The sequence below is a fragment of the Gadus macrocephalus genome, chromosome 16 (assembly GCF_031168955.1).
Source record: "Gadus macrocephalus chromosome 16, ASM3116895v1".
Taxonomy (NCBI): Eukaryota; Metazoa; Chordata; class Actinopteri; order Gadiformes; family Gadidae; genus Gadus; species Gadus macrocephalus.
Window position 1 is genome coordinate 8,024,293 of NC_082397.1, and position 14,363 is coordinate 8,038,655.

Below are 14,363 nucleotides of genomic sequence, written 5' to 3' on the forward strand. Positions count from 1 at the left end.
GCTATTGATACTTGTTTTGATCTTCTGGTACCCCCAGGTGCTGCCAATCAGGTGCCTGATTGGCAACTTCAAGCTGGTGTTCCGCAAAACCAAGTTGCGGCATTATTTGGAGTGAGGCATAGTACCCTATCAAAACTGAAGGCCAAGTTCCATATAACGGGGGACGTCAAAGACAGGCCGCGAAGTGGGCGTCCCAAGAAGACGACACCCCAAGAAGACCGTTTCATCACCCTGTCAGCACTGAGGTGCCGTTGGCTGTCTTTTCCAGATTTGCAGTCAAGGTTTGCAGGACGATATGGCCGACAGCTCTCTGCCCAGACAATCCGGAACAGACTACACGCAGCAAATCTCCGGTCTCATTGGGGCTGCTAGGAGTCCTGCCATGACTGCCCTTCATCATCAGGCCCGTTTGCGCTGGTGTCAACAACACGTGCACTGGAACCTGAATGTGGAGAAACGTTATTTTCAGTGATGAGTCCAGATTCTGCCTGCGGCAGTTGGATCTTAGGGTCAAAGTGTGGAGAAGACGCGGAGAACGGAGCTCTTACCTTCCTACATGATAGTGTCAATAAACAGCAGCAAGCTCATCCTGATTTACAGCATGGCGAGAGCAGACCTGAGGAGAGGCATTACAAGTGCGAAGGAGGCCTACAAAAGGAAGGTTGAGGGCCATCTGACAAACAACCACCCACGTCAAGTGTGGCAGGGATTAAAACATCACAAACTACAAAAGCAGTCCCTCAGCGACCATCAGTGCCAACGCCTCGCTGGCAGAGGAATTAAACCATTTCTTTGCCCGCTTTTAGGCAACAAGGCCCAACACAGACATGCTGACCCCTCCGACCACAAGCCAATACACATTCACTATCCAGGAACATCAAGTGAGTCGTGTATTCAGGTCAGTGAACACAAGAAAAGCCACTGGACCTGATGGAGTGCCTGGCGAAGTAATCAAAGCTTGTGCTGATCAGCTGGCAGTGGTCTTCACTAAGATCTTCAACCTGTCCCTGACACATGCCACCATGTCTCAAGTCGGCTACCATAATCCCTGTTCCCAAAAATTCAACTATCAATAACCTCAGTGACTACAGACCCATTGCACTAACACCAGTGATTGCAAAATGTTTTGAGAGTCTTATGACTCATCACATCATAGAATGCCTCTCTTCAACCTTTGACCCCTTCCAATTTGCATACAAAGCAAACCGATCAACTGATGATGCCATCTACACAGCCCTCCACACCGCACTCACCCACCTGGAACACCCGGGGACCTCCGTAAGGATGCTCTTCGTCAACTACAGCTCTGCCTTTAATACCATCATCCCTGACATCCTTGTGAGCAAGCTGGCTGCCCTGGACTTCCCCCCCCGCAACCTGTGCCTGGATAAAAGATTTACTTACAAATCGACGCAGTCTGTTAAAATTGGCACCCACAGCTCCTCCACCCTCATGCTCAGTACGGGTTCTCCAGAAGGCTGCGTGCTGAGCTCACTCCTGTATGCCATCTACACACATGACTGTACTCCCCCACACCCCACCAACACAATAATCGAATTTGCGGATGATACGACTGTGGTGGGGCTCATAACCGGAGGAGACGAGTCGGCCTATAGGGATGAGGTGCAGCGGCTGGTGGAGTGGCACTTAACACAAAAAAAACAAAGGAGGTTATAATGGATTTCAGGAGACACAGAGCTGCCCCCGCCCCTCTCCACATAAATGGTGACTGTGTGGAGAGAGTCTCCACCTTCAAGTTCCTGGGAACTCACATCTCTGAGGACATATCCTGGTCAGCTAACACATCAGCGGTGGTGAAGAAGGCCCAACAACGACTCCACTTCCTGAGGGTACTCAAGAGAAACAAACTGGAGGAGAAGCTGCTGGTGACCTTTTACCGCCCCACCATCGAGAGTGTGCTGGCCTTCTCCATCACTGTGCGGTTAGCTGGCTGCACAGTGGCTGACAGAAAAAGGCTGCAGAGGGTGATAAGGTCAGCTGAAAAAACTATTGGCTCTCCCTTGCCCTCCTTTGATGACATCGCCAGCTCTCTATGCATCCCAAGAACCAGAAAGATCATCCGCGACCCCCTCCATCCCAGCCACCACCCAGTCAGCCTACTGCCCTCTGGTAGGAGGTACAGGAGCCTGAAGATCAGAACCAACAGACTGAACAACAGTCTTTCCTTGGGCAATCAGGACACTTAACACTCATAAAACATAAAACATTAATCAGACACACATATACCTCACTTTCTATAAAGTGCAATATGCTTCCGGCCTTTTATACTTTATATTTAGTATTCACCTCGCCTATCCTTGTCTTGTTCCAAATGTTTTTCTTGTTATTTCTGTCTTGTTTTTTAAATTGGCCAGAGTGACCAACACAACCACGTTGGCTGAAATATGCTGGTTGAAGAATGGGATGCCATCCCACAGCAGTGTGTGACCAGGCTGGTGACCAGCATGAGGAGGAGGTGCCAGGCTGTTGTGGCTGTGTGTGTTTCTTCCACACGCTACTGAGGCTCCTGTTTATGAAATGAATAAATTGTTTAATTGCCAATATGTCTTGTTTCTTCAAACTTCAATCATCCAATCCACCAAACGAGTCAATGGCAGAATAAGCTGTTTGGCATTGGCAGAGAAGTATTGGCAAATTTTTAATGGGACGCGTAACCCACATACTCAGCTCTGCTGCTCATCCCACAAGTGCATGTTCCTTAAAAATGGGGCACCATTTGAAAGGGAACTATACAGGCTTTCGAATGGTATAAGATTTATTGCCAAAAAGCATTGTTACCACATAGAAGTAATCAACCAAAAACAAATTTTCTTTCTTTTTGTGCTAAGTTTATATGTAAGGTAACCTTGTTGACAGCGCGGTTTTGTGTCCTTTTCATGAGTGATTTTGGAGCGGCTAGGTGCATCGATATAGTGGGTCAGTTGTGCATCGCGTTACAGTAAACGCGAATCGTCTTCTGTTGGTTGCGCATGGTCAAGTCTAAATGCTTCCATAGAGGAGCCCTATATAAATGCATTGAATTATAATTAATTATAATATATATTGTTCACTATAGAATTATCATCAGTTTCCTTTTCAAATAAACTCTCATAATCAAATGTGGTAACACTCACATCCATGTAGTTGTTGTTAATCCGAACTTGAAGTAAAAAAATTTAATTCTTTGGGTTCATTTGCTTGATGGCTGAATAGAAACCGGCCTCCCTGCCACCCAGGAGAGCGGGATTAAGACTCACTTATTCAATACTGTTCTCAATGACAACGAAACAACTGACGTACACAGACTCACAAATCATCCAATTTAAGCGTCAAATTTTTAATATGAATTAGATATTCATGTTAGGACAATTATTACAAACATTAAACAGAGAATTTGCCTTAAACTGATTTTAAAATAATCAAATTGAAAAATTAGTAAAGAATAATGAACAAAAACATTGGACACCACTGCAAATTAGCATGATCTACAAATACTATATTGCAAGAAATGTATTAATTACATCAGAAAAATTGTACGTCTATGTGTCTGAAATGTCCCGATGTGAATAAACCATACCAGGAAATATATTTGTGTGTACTTTCACCTTTGCACCCTAGTATGTCTAATTACAAAAGACCATGAATATTAATTAATATGTCATTAATTACTTTGAAGCATGAAATAATATGTTTGCAATGAGACTGCAATATGAAAATATTTCCAAAACATTTAGGATGTTAAGTTACCTTTGATGATAATTTTATCTTTATATATTCAAATTCAATAAAAAAGGTGCATTGGAATTGTATCTGGTTTAGTTAGTTATTTTTTTGTTAACCTTGCTCTTTTAATGATTTTAATCATGTTTATCTGAAGTTCTTTTGTGTTTAACCCATATATAAGTGGATTGAGTACTGGGGGAAATACGATTACTGATACACCCAGGGCCCTTCTGATGTTCGGGGACACTCTTTCAAACCTGTGAGCCATCAAAGCGATGATACAAATGAATTGAAAGAATAAAAAAAACACCAAATGTGTTCCACATGTTTGTAGAGCTTTGCCTCTTGCATCTGGCTGCTTATTCTTCATACAAGTCAACAATATCTGGATGTATGTGTATGTTACTATGATAACTGGTCCAGCTTGGACTAATATGATAGTGAATATGCCATAGTTTTTATTGACGCTGGTGTCTTCACAGACTAGTTTCACTAAAGTGGGATTGCTGCAGAATATATCTACTATATTATTCCTACATAGTTTGAACTCTGTAGTAGTACCCAATGCCACTGTAATAATAAAGATGACACCGAACCAAACAACAACGATGATTCTTGTCAAAATATTTGACGTCATCAGAGAGTGGTACCTAAGAGGCAAGCATATAGCAATATATCTGTCGTAGGCCATCGCAGTTAAGAATAAGAAGTTCCCTGAACCATAGATGTGAATCAACAGAGCCTGCAGAAAACACCCAGAGTAGGAAATAGAGCGGTCCTTTGACACTATACTGTGTAACAGCTGAGGGAGAAGAGCAGTGGCTCCCATTACGTCCAGTACAGGCAGGTTTAACAGCAAGATGAACATAGGCGAATGCAAACTCTTTGTGAAGACAATTGTTGTAATCACTAATATATTACAAAACAGAATCATTACATATGTAAGGGTCCCAAAAACAAAAGCAGTGTAAATGTAGCCAGGCGGTATATCTAATGCTTCCATCGTCAGCTCCAATGTCCAGTGACCAGGGGTATCATTTATTTTCATTGTTGTATGTTCTTAGTTTTTTTATGTTCCTGGATGGAAGTCACAACATGTTAGTTAACACTTCAAACAGCTCGATATTCATTGCTAACCTCTTGGTATCTTACCTGTTACACTGGATAGTACTTACTGTCAGAAACTAATTGATGCCATGCATGATCTGTACATTTTTGCTCTGCCCATCCAGGAAAGTTATTTTATAATCATGTGAGAACCAGGAAGACCCAATAGAGAAATACAAAACAAACAGACCAGGGTGGGGGGCTGAACTCAAGTCAGAGGCTACCAATAGGATAGAGCTACAGCTATGAAGCTGCATTTACAGATGGTCAGATTGGTTCAATTCCCAACACAGAGGTTTAGGGCTCCATCCCTAATGTCCGCAGCCTACATGTAGACATCTTTCTGTAAGATGGTGATCCCCTGCCTGATTAAAAATGACATGTATCTGAATTCATTGTAAATGGATTTGGATAATGGCATCTGCTAAATGGCTCAATAGTGAATATATGGATCTTTGACAGAAATGATCCAAATTAGTAAATGGGTTGACTTGTTGGACAGGGTAGACTTTGACATAACCATGTGTTACAGCCATGTGTGTCTATCCCAGTCTTCCTGTCAGGGTCTTACTTCATGTAATTTGTTGCTATGGTCCACATGGATCTATGTGTGTTTTTCTTCATATGATTCAGTGGATGTGGGGATGTGTACAGCGCTTTAATGCAAATAGATTACGATTTTTTGCATTATTAATTGAATAATTAAATGTTAATAATCATCGGTTTATGAATCTTGCTCAAGGCTGCTTACAGGAAGGTTTTAGACACTTTTAGTCTGTACCCAGAAACTTTCGGCCACTACTACTCTTCCCCCAACCCTTAAAACACATTTTTACTGATATACCTGCTTATTATTTCCTTGCTCTATGTTTGATTATCCATTTATTGTTAAGAATTCCAAAAAGCGTTGATATATGATATTTTCAAGGTAAATGATTCTGATTTGTCACAAACTACCCCATTCTTTTTATTTTTTACTGGTTTTCTAAGTGAACCTTAATTCATAAAGACAAACACAAATATATTGTTCAGGTGGGAAACATGCAGAAATTAAAAGCACAATAATTTCTGTGTAAAGTTGATGAAGGTCAAATTTATGGGCCATTGAAGCGGTATTGATTGAATAATGTAGTTGATTGTTTTTGTTTGATTGAGCGTTATGAACCACGATACTGGTTCCTGGGGTTTTCTGAGGCGGACTTGTGATTGAACAATGCTAATTTGCATAATCATATTTTTGCATGAATCAGCAATAACCATTTTTAACAGAATCAAAAAAATACCATAAGGTTTGGCTTTTTTGGATGCTTAACTGTCAGTTTTTACAATCGTTTCAAAGTCTTCCAAAACTTCCAGGAACAGAAAATTCTTCCAAGTGAGCATTATGGGTCCCGTCGGCAAAACAATTTACCATGTCAAACAAGGTCGGGGTTGGCCGCATACCAGGTTTGAGATTTTTTCAAACCTGGTATAAAATCGGGCAGGGGGCAGCTAAGGTTTGACCATGATTTATGGCGCGTTCACCTGGGAATTATGGGGAAAACATTGTAGCAACATCGGAACATTCTCGTGAATGACATCTCATGACGCGCTTATGATTCTATTTCCGTTCGGCAACTGGGGCCAGATTTTTATAACAGAGTTGCCCAGTTGGTGACGTATGGTTTACTAGTGACGTGCATGAACGTGGCAGAATGTGAAATTTTACTCAATATAAAAGAATCAACCATCATATCACATACGATTACTGATTGACGTTGTCACCGTCTGTTGGCATGGACTTTGCCCAGTTTTAAACATTGTGTACTGGTAAACCAGCTCTAGATAAGGGCATGTGTAGCCTTCTGTACAGTGGCAATACAATGTGCTTCTTATAAATAAAAGCAAAAGGCTAGTAAGGCGGTTAGAACTTGAAACTGATTCTACTAAGATCTGTTTAGTTCTGACTGGCATTCATTGGATAAAAAAAATCTGCTGTGAAGAACTTTTAGATTCCCAATGCAGTGCACATGATCGGTCACTGTCGGTAACACGCGTGATCGTCATCACTGACGAGGCGTCTCTTTATCACCAGGACCATGAACGGGCCTTTTTTGCGACCCTTATCGTCACACTGGTAAAAAAAAAAGGCCTCCTCATTTCCGGTTTACATGGTTCTATTCGATTTGACAACTCCCAGTTGTTCAGCTTTGGATTGGTTGATTTTAGCGCTTTTGACTCATTGAATTTCAATATCAAATAATACTATACTATAAAATACTATTAAAATGACTATCAAAAAAAGTCTGCAATCCTTGGTCTCTGAAAGTAGGAGCGCACTGACCTTTTGGTAGTGGTTTCATATTGATTCCCCAAAAACTGTATAGGAAGATAATTATGCAAAATTGGGTTAGAAAAAGAAAAATATAGGCACATGATAACAATAGTGTGGCTTTCTTTGCAAACACATTAATGATATTCATATTCATATTTTATCTTGTCATTTGTAGGCTAACCTCACTTTTTTAAACATTTTAATCATGCTTTCCTGAAGTTCTTTTGTCTTTAACCCGTATATAAGTGGATTGAGTACTGGGGGGAATATAGTAATTGATACACCCACAGCTCTTCTCAGGTATGGGGACACACTCTCAAATCTGTGAGAGATCAAAGTGATGGCAGCATTGAATTCAAAGAATAAAAAAACCACCAGATGTGTTCCACATGTTTGGAGAGCTTTCCCTCTCGCATCAGCCTGCTTCGTCATCATACAAGTCAACAAGATCTGGATGTATGTGTATGTTACTATAACCAGCGGTATTCCTTGAATTACGCCAGTGAAAAACAAGCCAAAGTAGTTATAGACCTTTGTGTCAACACAGAGTAGTTTTGTCATAGCTGGATTGCTACAGAAAATATCCACAATATTAGTCCTGCAAATTCTGAACCTGGCAATTAGAGAAAACAACACTATGAAAAACAAAATCTCTGCGAACCAAATGGCAATAATGAGTGTCATTATAGTTTTCGGAATCATGATGGAGTTGTACCTAAGGGGCAAGCATATGGCGATATACCTGTCATAGGCCATCACTGTTAGAAACAAGAGGTTCCCTGTACCGTAGAAGTGAAGGAGAAAAGCCTGAAAGAAGCACCCAGGGTAGGAAATAGAGCGGTTCTTGGTCAAAATGCTGGTTACAAACTGTGGTAGAAAAGCAGTGGCTCCAATCATGTCCATTAATGGTAGGTTTAAAAGCAGGAGGAACATGGGCTTATGCAAACTCTTTGTGAAGACAATCGTCGCAAACACCAGTGTATTGCAGAGCAAAATGGTCACATACGTCAGAGTACCTACGACAAACACTGGGTATTCTTGGCCAGGCGGTAGGTCTAATGCCTGTAATGTTAGTTGCATAGCCCAGTTACTCAGCGGATCACTTGTGTTCATCGTTAGATTGCTTTTGTTTCCAAAGAACGAGCTCTTCCTACAAGAAACAAAAGAAAAAAAGGTTGATCAGTTTTAGCAGTTTGAGGAGTAATAATAAAGTAATTTAACTGGGGCTATTAAAATCAACGTGATAATAACGCGTGAGCGCAATCTTATTTTAATTCGATTTGTTGTTTTTTTATTTAGAAAGTTATTGCCCACAGACTGTCAACATTCATCGAATAATTATTTTTAGTTTTTAGTTCCACTTAATTTGCATTCAATTACACTTGCAGGAAGTGACACCCTGTATACAATTCCCAAATCTGTGGTGTTCCGTAAATGTCATATTCAACCCACACTGAGTGAGTCAATAAAACTCCCTCAAGATCACTTGGTATAGTTTTTGCTTATTGAGTACATTTGGTATGAATGATAATGTCTCATTCCATTTGATCATATAATTTATCTTCAATTGGAATGGATTTAAAAGAGACATTTTAAAATTAGATTAATCATGGGTAAACTCACAATACTATGCGAGTATTCACAATTAAAATTTTCAATCGTTTGACAGGCCTAAATATGACACAACATGATATCATCTAACTATAGAAGAAGGAGTCTGTCTTTCCTTTGATTTCTCGCAAACCATTCACCCGATCGATATCACACTTGACGGGTGATTTGCTGAGGCCCCAATAAACGTAATGGTCGAGTGTGAAGATGTTTGGATGAGCGGTACACTAAAAAGCTGCAAGAAGCAATACCAGACGCCAATCAATCGACCTGTTCAGAACACTGCACTAGTAACTTAAATAGTGGTAGATATCGAACAGTAACACCATTAGAAAACTCTTCAAGACTCAGTGTGACACACATTGCTGAATACTCTCTTTCCGCAAGCATCTTACCTTAACTGAGATGCAGCATTGCGGTTGCAGGGCTGATTGGAAGCTGTTTTATTGGCCTTTAACAAAAGGAACGCCCATTAATATTGTGACAAAGGGTTGCCTCAGGGCCAGAAAATTGTGTCTTGGGGCCAGTTGGATGGGTTTTAGGGCTAGGTAATTCGGTGTAAGGTCCAGTTAATTGGGGCTCAGGGCAAGTTCATTGGGGCTTAGAGACGGTTAATTAATACAAAATGTGTTTCATCATTCAACACTATGTTAGGTATATTAATCACGAAATAAAAATAGTTTTTTACTTAATGTTGGATTTCATTGCACACACACACATACTTGCATTCACACATAAGACATTAGTCTAGTATTGAAAGTATTACTTTTGTGTAACTTGTTTTGATAATGTGATACATTTTCCATGAAGAATTACGCTGTAACGGCAGTACATTATCCAAAATGTTTCCAATATTTATCAAACCACCTTTCTTTCTTCTTTTTTTTTAATTAAACCAACCTGTTTATTTGGTAAGGTCAATCTACTTTACTGTGACATGCTCCTTTGAAAAGTTGCTCATGCCAGCCCCAAGCTACTGCAATGTTTTTCACACGTATACTTATATTGCCCAGGCATATTAATGGCTGACAAACTGTACCTGTCGACTGATTTTATCATAACGTTTGACGACGACATAAACTCATATACTTACACATACAGGGACACATTTTTTACTATTTAAAGTGGATTAATCTTATTTTATTGATTCCCTCTTCCTATCTCCCACAAACACATTGGCAACGGACCGTATGTGAATATAAGTGATTCTAGAAATACCCAGAAACTCGAAAACCCGGTCTTTATCTCAAAGAGGCCAAATGTACACGTTTTGTACATGCTTTTTCGTGAGTGCAATAAGTCCCCACCAATTTACATGTAGAAAGTCATTTAAAGGGGACATATGCCACCAGGCGTGGGTCTGATTAGCCATTACAAGCAGTTTTTAAAGTGTGCAGCTTCTGACATCACAGGTTGGCGTGCCCACCTAGATGGATAACGGATAGACGAGCAAGGTTTGCTACAGTCCACTGGGTAGGCTGGTAGACTGATCCATCAAGCACAAATCTAGAAGGACACGCCCGACTGTGCTGTCAGAAGCTGCACACTTTCAAAACGGCTTGTAACGGCTAATTACACTCACACCTGGTGGTTTAATTTGTCACCTTTAACCTGGATTATATACAGTCTGAGTGCGTTACACCAACACTGGAGCTCGACTGGCGGGATACACTTTGTGAAGAGGAATGTCTAAGTGCTGGCTTGAGACGAATGGGGGAGTCGGGGAGAACACAGGGTTGTCCAGTCAGTCAAGGTTTATAGGCTTTATTTCCCAAAAGTGTGAGCAGGACTGCATGGATGAGTGTAGGTAGGTAGGTAGGTAGGTAGGGGGATAATGTGTGGAGGTAGGTAGATAGGATGATAGTGTGTGTAGATAAGGTGTGATGGGTAGGGAGTTAATAATAAACAGAAATATTACATATGTAAGGGTCCCAAAAACAAAAGCAGGGTAAATGCAGCCAGCCGGTATATTTAATGATTCCATCATTAGCTCCAATGTCCAGTGATCAGGGGTATCATTTATTTTCATTATTGTATTTTCCTTGTTGTCAAGGAATTACATTTCCCTGGAGAGAAGTCACACTATCTTAGTTAACACTTCAAACAGATCAATATATTCATTTCTAACCTCTTGGTATCTTACCTGTTACACTAGATAGTACTTCTGTCATCAACAGTTATTGATACCGTGCATGTTCAGTGTATTTATTTTCTGCCCATGCAGTGCTCCAGGACAGATATTTTATAATCATATAAACAAGGGAGACCCAAGAGAGAAATACAAAACAGACAGACCAGGGTGGGGGGCTGAACTCAAGTCAGAGGCTACCAATAGGATAGAGCTACAGCTATGAAGCTGCATTTACAGATGGTCAGACTGGTTCAATTCCCAACACAGATGTTCTGGGCTCCATCCCTAATGTCTAAGATAATTACGCAAAAATTGGTAGGTCGAAAAAGAAAAATATAGGCACTCGATAATAGTGTGGCTTTCTTTGCAAACATACTAATGATATTTGATTGCAATGATATTTTATCTTGTCATTTGTATGCTAATTGATAACCTCACTTTTTTAAACATTTGAATCATGCTTTCCTGAAGTTCTTTTGTCTTTAACCCATATACAAGTGGATTGAGTACTGGGGGAAATATAAGAATTGATACACCCATAGCTCTTCTCAGGTATGGGGACGCACTCTCAAATCTGTGAGAGATCGTAGTGATGGCAGTATTGAATTCAAAGAATAAAAAAACCACCAGATGTGTTCCACATGTTTGGAGAGCTTTCCCTCTCGCATCAGCCTGCTTCGTCATCATACAAGTCAGCAAGATCTGGATGTATGTGTAAGTTACTATAACCAGCGGTATACCTTGAATTACGCCAGTGAAAAACAAGCCAAAGTAGTTACTGAACTTTGTGTCATCACAGATTAGTTTTTGCATAGCTGGATTGTTGCAGAAAATATCCACAATATGAGTCCTGCAAATTCTGAACCTGGCAACTAAGGAAAAAACCATCATGTAAAACAAAATCTCTGCGAACCAAATGGCAATAATGAGTCTCATTATAGTTTTCGGAATCATGATAGAGTTGTACCTAAGGGGCAAGCATATGGCGATATACCTGTCATAGGCCATCACTGTTAGAAACAAGAGGTTCCCTGTACCGTAGAAGTGAAGGAGAAAAGCCTGAAAGAAGCACCCAGGGTAGGAAATAGAGCGGTTCTTGGTCAAAATGCTGGTTACAAGCTGTGGTAGAAAAGCAGTGGTTCCAATCATGTCCATTATTGGTAGGTTTAACAGCAGGAGGAACATGGGCTTATGTAAACTCTTTGTGAAGACAATCGTTACAAACACCAGTGTATTGCAGAGCAAAATGGTCATATATGTCAGAGTTCCTAAGACAAAAACTGGGTATTCTTGGCCAGGCGTTAGGTCTAACGACTGTAGTGTTAGTTGCATAGCCCAGTTACTTAGCGGATCACTTGTGTTCATCATTAGGTTGCTTTAGTTTCCAAGAACGGGCTCTTTCTAGAAGAAATACAAGAAAAAAAGGTTAATCAGTTATAGCAGGACGAGGAGTAATAATGAAGTAATATAACTAGGGCTGTTAAAATTAGCTAGATAATAACACATGAACACTATCTTATTTTAATTTGCTTAATAAAAATGTACGCATTAACACACATTATTTTATTTTTTTTTTTTGTGATTTATCAAGGTTTGGCCCACAGAAAGTGAATATTTGTATCAGATTTCTTTTTTTCTTTTTAGTTCCACAAACTTTACATTCAATTACACTTGCAGTAGATTACATTTAACAATTCCCAAATCTGTGGTGCTTCTTATTTTAATTTAACTACACTTGTAGTAACTGTTGGTTTACAATTGCACTGAGTAACTGCCGGTTTACATTTCCCAAATCTGTGGTGTTCCGTAAGTTTCATATACAACCTACACTGAGTGAGTCAATAAATCTCCCTCAAAATCACTTGGTCTAGTAGTTGCTTTTTCAGTACATTTGGTATGAATGATAATGTCATTCCATTTTATAATCTCATTCATCTTCAATTGGAATCGATTTAAAATATAATTAAGACAATAAGTGAGTGAATTAATCGTGAGTTAACTCACCAATAGCCTACTATTCGATAAATCGCGATAAAAACTCTTATTCGTTTGACAGCCCCTAATATAACACAACATGATATCATCTAACTATAACAGAAGGGGTCTGTCCATCCCCCGATTTCTCGACAACCCTTCACCCGATCGATTTCACGCTTGACGGGTGTTTTGCTGAGGCCCAAATGAACTGAAGTGTTGAGTGTGAAGATGTTTGGATGAGCGGTTAACAAGAAAGCTGCAAGATTCAATACCAGATGCCAAATAATCGACCTGTTGTGAACACTGCAACTTAAATAGTGGTAGTTATTTAACAGGCAAAAGAATAGTAACACCATTAGAAAACGCCTAAAGAATCAGTGTGACACACATTGCTGAATACTCTCTCTCCTTCCAAAAGCATCTTACCTTTACTGAGATGCAGCATTGCGGCTGCAGTGCTGATTGGAAGTTGTTTTATTGGCCTTTAACAAAGGAACGCCCATTGATATTGTGACAAAGTGTTGCCTTAGGCCAGTAAATTGTGTCTTGGAGCCAGTTGGGTGGGTTTTAGGGCTAGGTGATTTGGTGTAAGGTCCAGTTAATTGGGGCATAGGGCAAGTTCATTGAAGTTTAGAGCCGGTTAATTAATACAAAATGTTTTTCATCATTCAACACAAGGTATATCAATCACAAAATAAAAATAGTTGTGTTTACTTAATGTTTGATTTCATTGCACACACACACACACACACACACACACACACACACACACACACACACACACACACACACACACACATACTTGCACACACACATTAGATATTAGTCTTCCTTATAGAAGTATTACTTTTGTCTTACTTGTTTTGATTACGTGATATATTTTTCATGAACAATAAATTACGCTGTAACGCCAGTACATTATCCAAAAATGTTCCAACATTTATCAAACCATACGTTTTATTCATTTTTTTTTTTAATAGAACAAACCTCAGCTAACTTTATATTGCATGGCAGTTGGCATGCAGTTATATAAATGGCAACCAAAGTGTACCTGTCGACTGATTTTATCATAACGTTTGACAACGCTCTAAACTCATAGTGTTACCCATACAGGAACACATTTTTTACTATTTAAAGTGGATGAATCTTATTTTATTGATTCCCTCTCACTCTCCCTCTCTCACAAACCCATTGACAACGGACAGTCTTTAAATATAAGGAATGCCGGAAATACCCAGAAACTCGAATACCCGGTCTTAATCTCATTGATTGCAAATGTACACGTTTTGTAGATGCTTTTTTGTGCGTCCCCACCAATTTACACATATAGAAAGTAATTTAAAGGGGACATATTGTACCACCAGGCGTGAGTGTGATTAGCCATTACAAGCCATTTTGAAAATGTGCTGCTTCTGACATCACAGGTGGGCGTGTCCACCTAGATGCATGACGGATAGATGAGCAAGGTTTGCTACAGTCCACTATCCAGCACACATCTAG

At 39.9% G+C, this 14,363-nt stretch overlaps 3 protein-coding genes across 3 annotated transcripts; all 3 read right to left on the reverse strand.

Annotated features, from left to right (window-relative positions):
- Nucleotides 1–3,321: 3,321 nt before the first annotated feature.
- On the reverse strand, nucleotides 3,322–4,780 carry LOC132475172 (olfactory receptor 4E2-like). The gene has a single exon (XM_060076179.1). It carries the CDS (start codon nucleotides 4,769–4,771, stop codon nucleotides 3,824–3,826), a length of 948 nt encoding a protein of 315 aa, XP_059932162.1. The 5' UTR covers nucleotides 4,772–4,780; the 3' UTR covers nucleotides 3,322–3,823.
- A 2,529-nt stretch (nucleotides 4,781–7,309) lies between these two features.
- Nucleotides 7,310–8,372, reverse strand: LOC132474697 (olfactory receptor 4E2-like). Its single transcript, XM_060075528.1, has one exon. The coding sequence runs from the start codon at nucleotides 8,255–8,257 to the stop codon at nucleotides 7,310–7,312; it is 948 nt and encodes a 315-aa protein (XP_059931511.1). The 5' UTR covers nucleotides 8,258–8,372.
- A 2,431-nt stretch (nucleotides 8,373–10,803) lies between these two features.
- Nucleotides 10,804–12,371, reverse strand: LOC132475023 (olfactory receptor 4E2-like). Its single transcript, XM_060075985.1, has 2 exons — nucleotides 11,325–12,371; nucleotides 10,804–10,821 (listed from the first exon to the last, which is right to left on the reverse strand). Exons 1-2 carry the CDS (start codon nucleotides 12,252–12,254, stop codon nucleotides 10,804–10,806), a joined length of 948 nt encoding a protein of 315 aa, XP_059931968.1. The 5' UTR covers nucleotides 12,255–12,371.
- Nucleotides 12,372–14,363: the final 1,992 nt, after the last annotated feature.

Excerpts from the sequence above, each read along its gene's own strand:
- LOC132475172 (XM_060076179.1), bottom strand. The coding sequence starts at position 4,771 with ATGAAAATAAATGATACCCCTGGTCACTGGACATTGGAGCTGACGATG.
- LOC132474697 (XM_060075528.1), bottom strand. The coding sequence starts at position 8,257 with ATGAACACAAGTGATCCGCTGAGTAACTGGGCTATGCAACTAACATTA.
- LOC132475023 (XM_060075985.1), bottom strand. The coding sequence starts at position 12,254 with ATGATGAACACAAGTGATCCGCTAAGTAACTGGGCTATGCAACTAACA.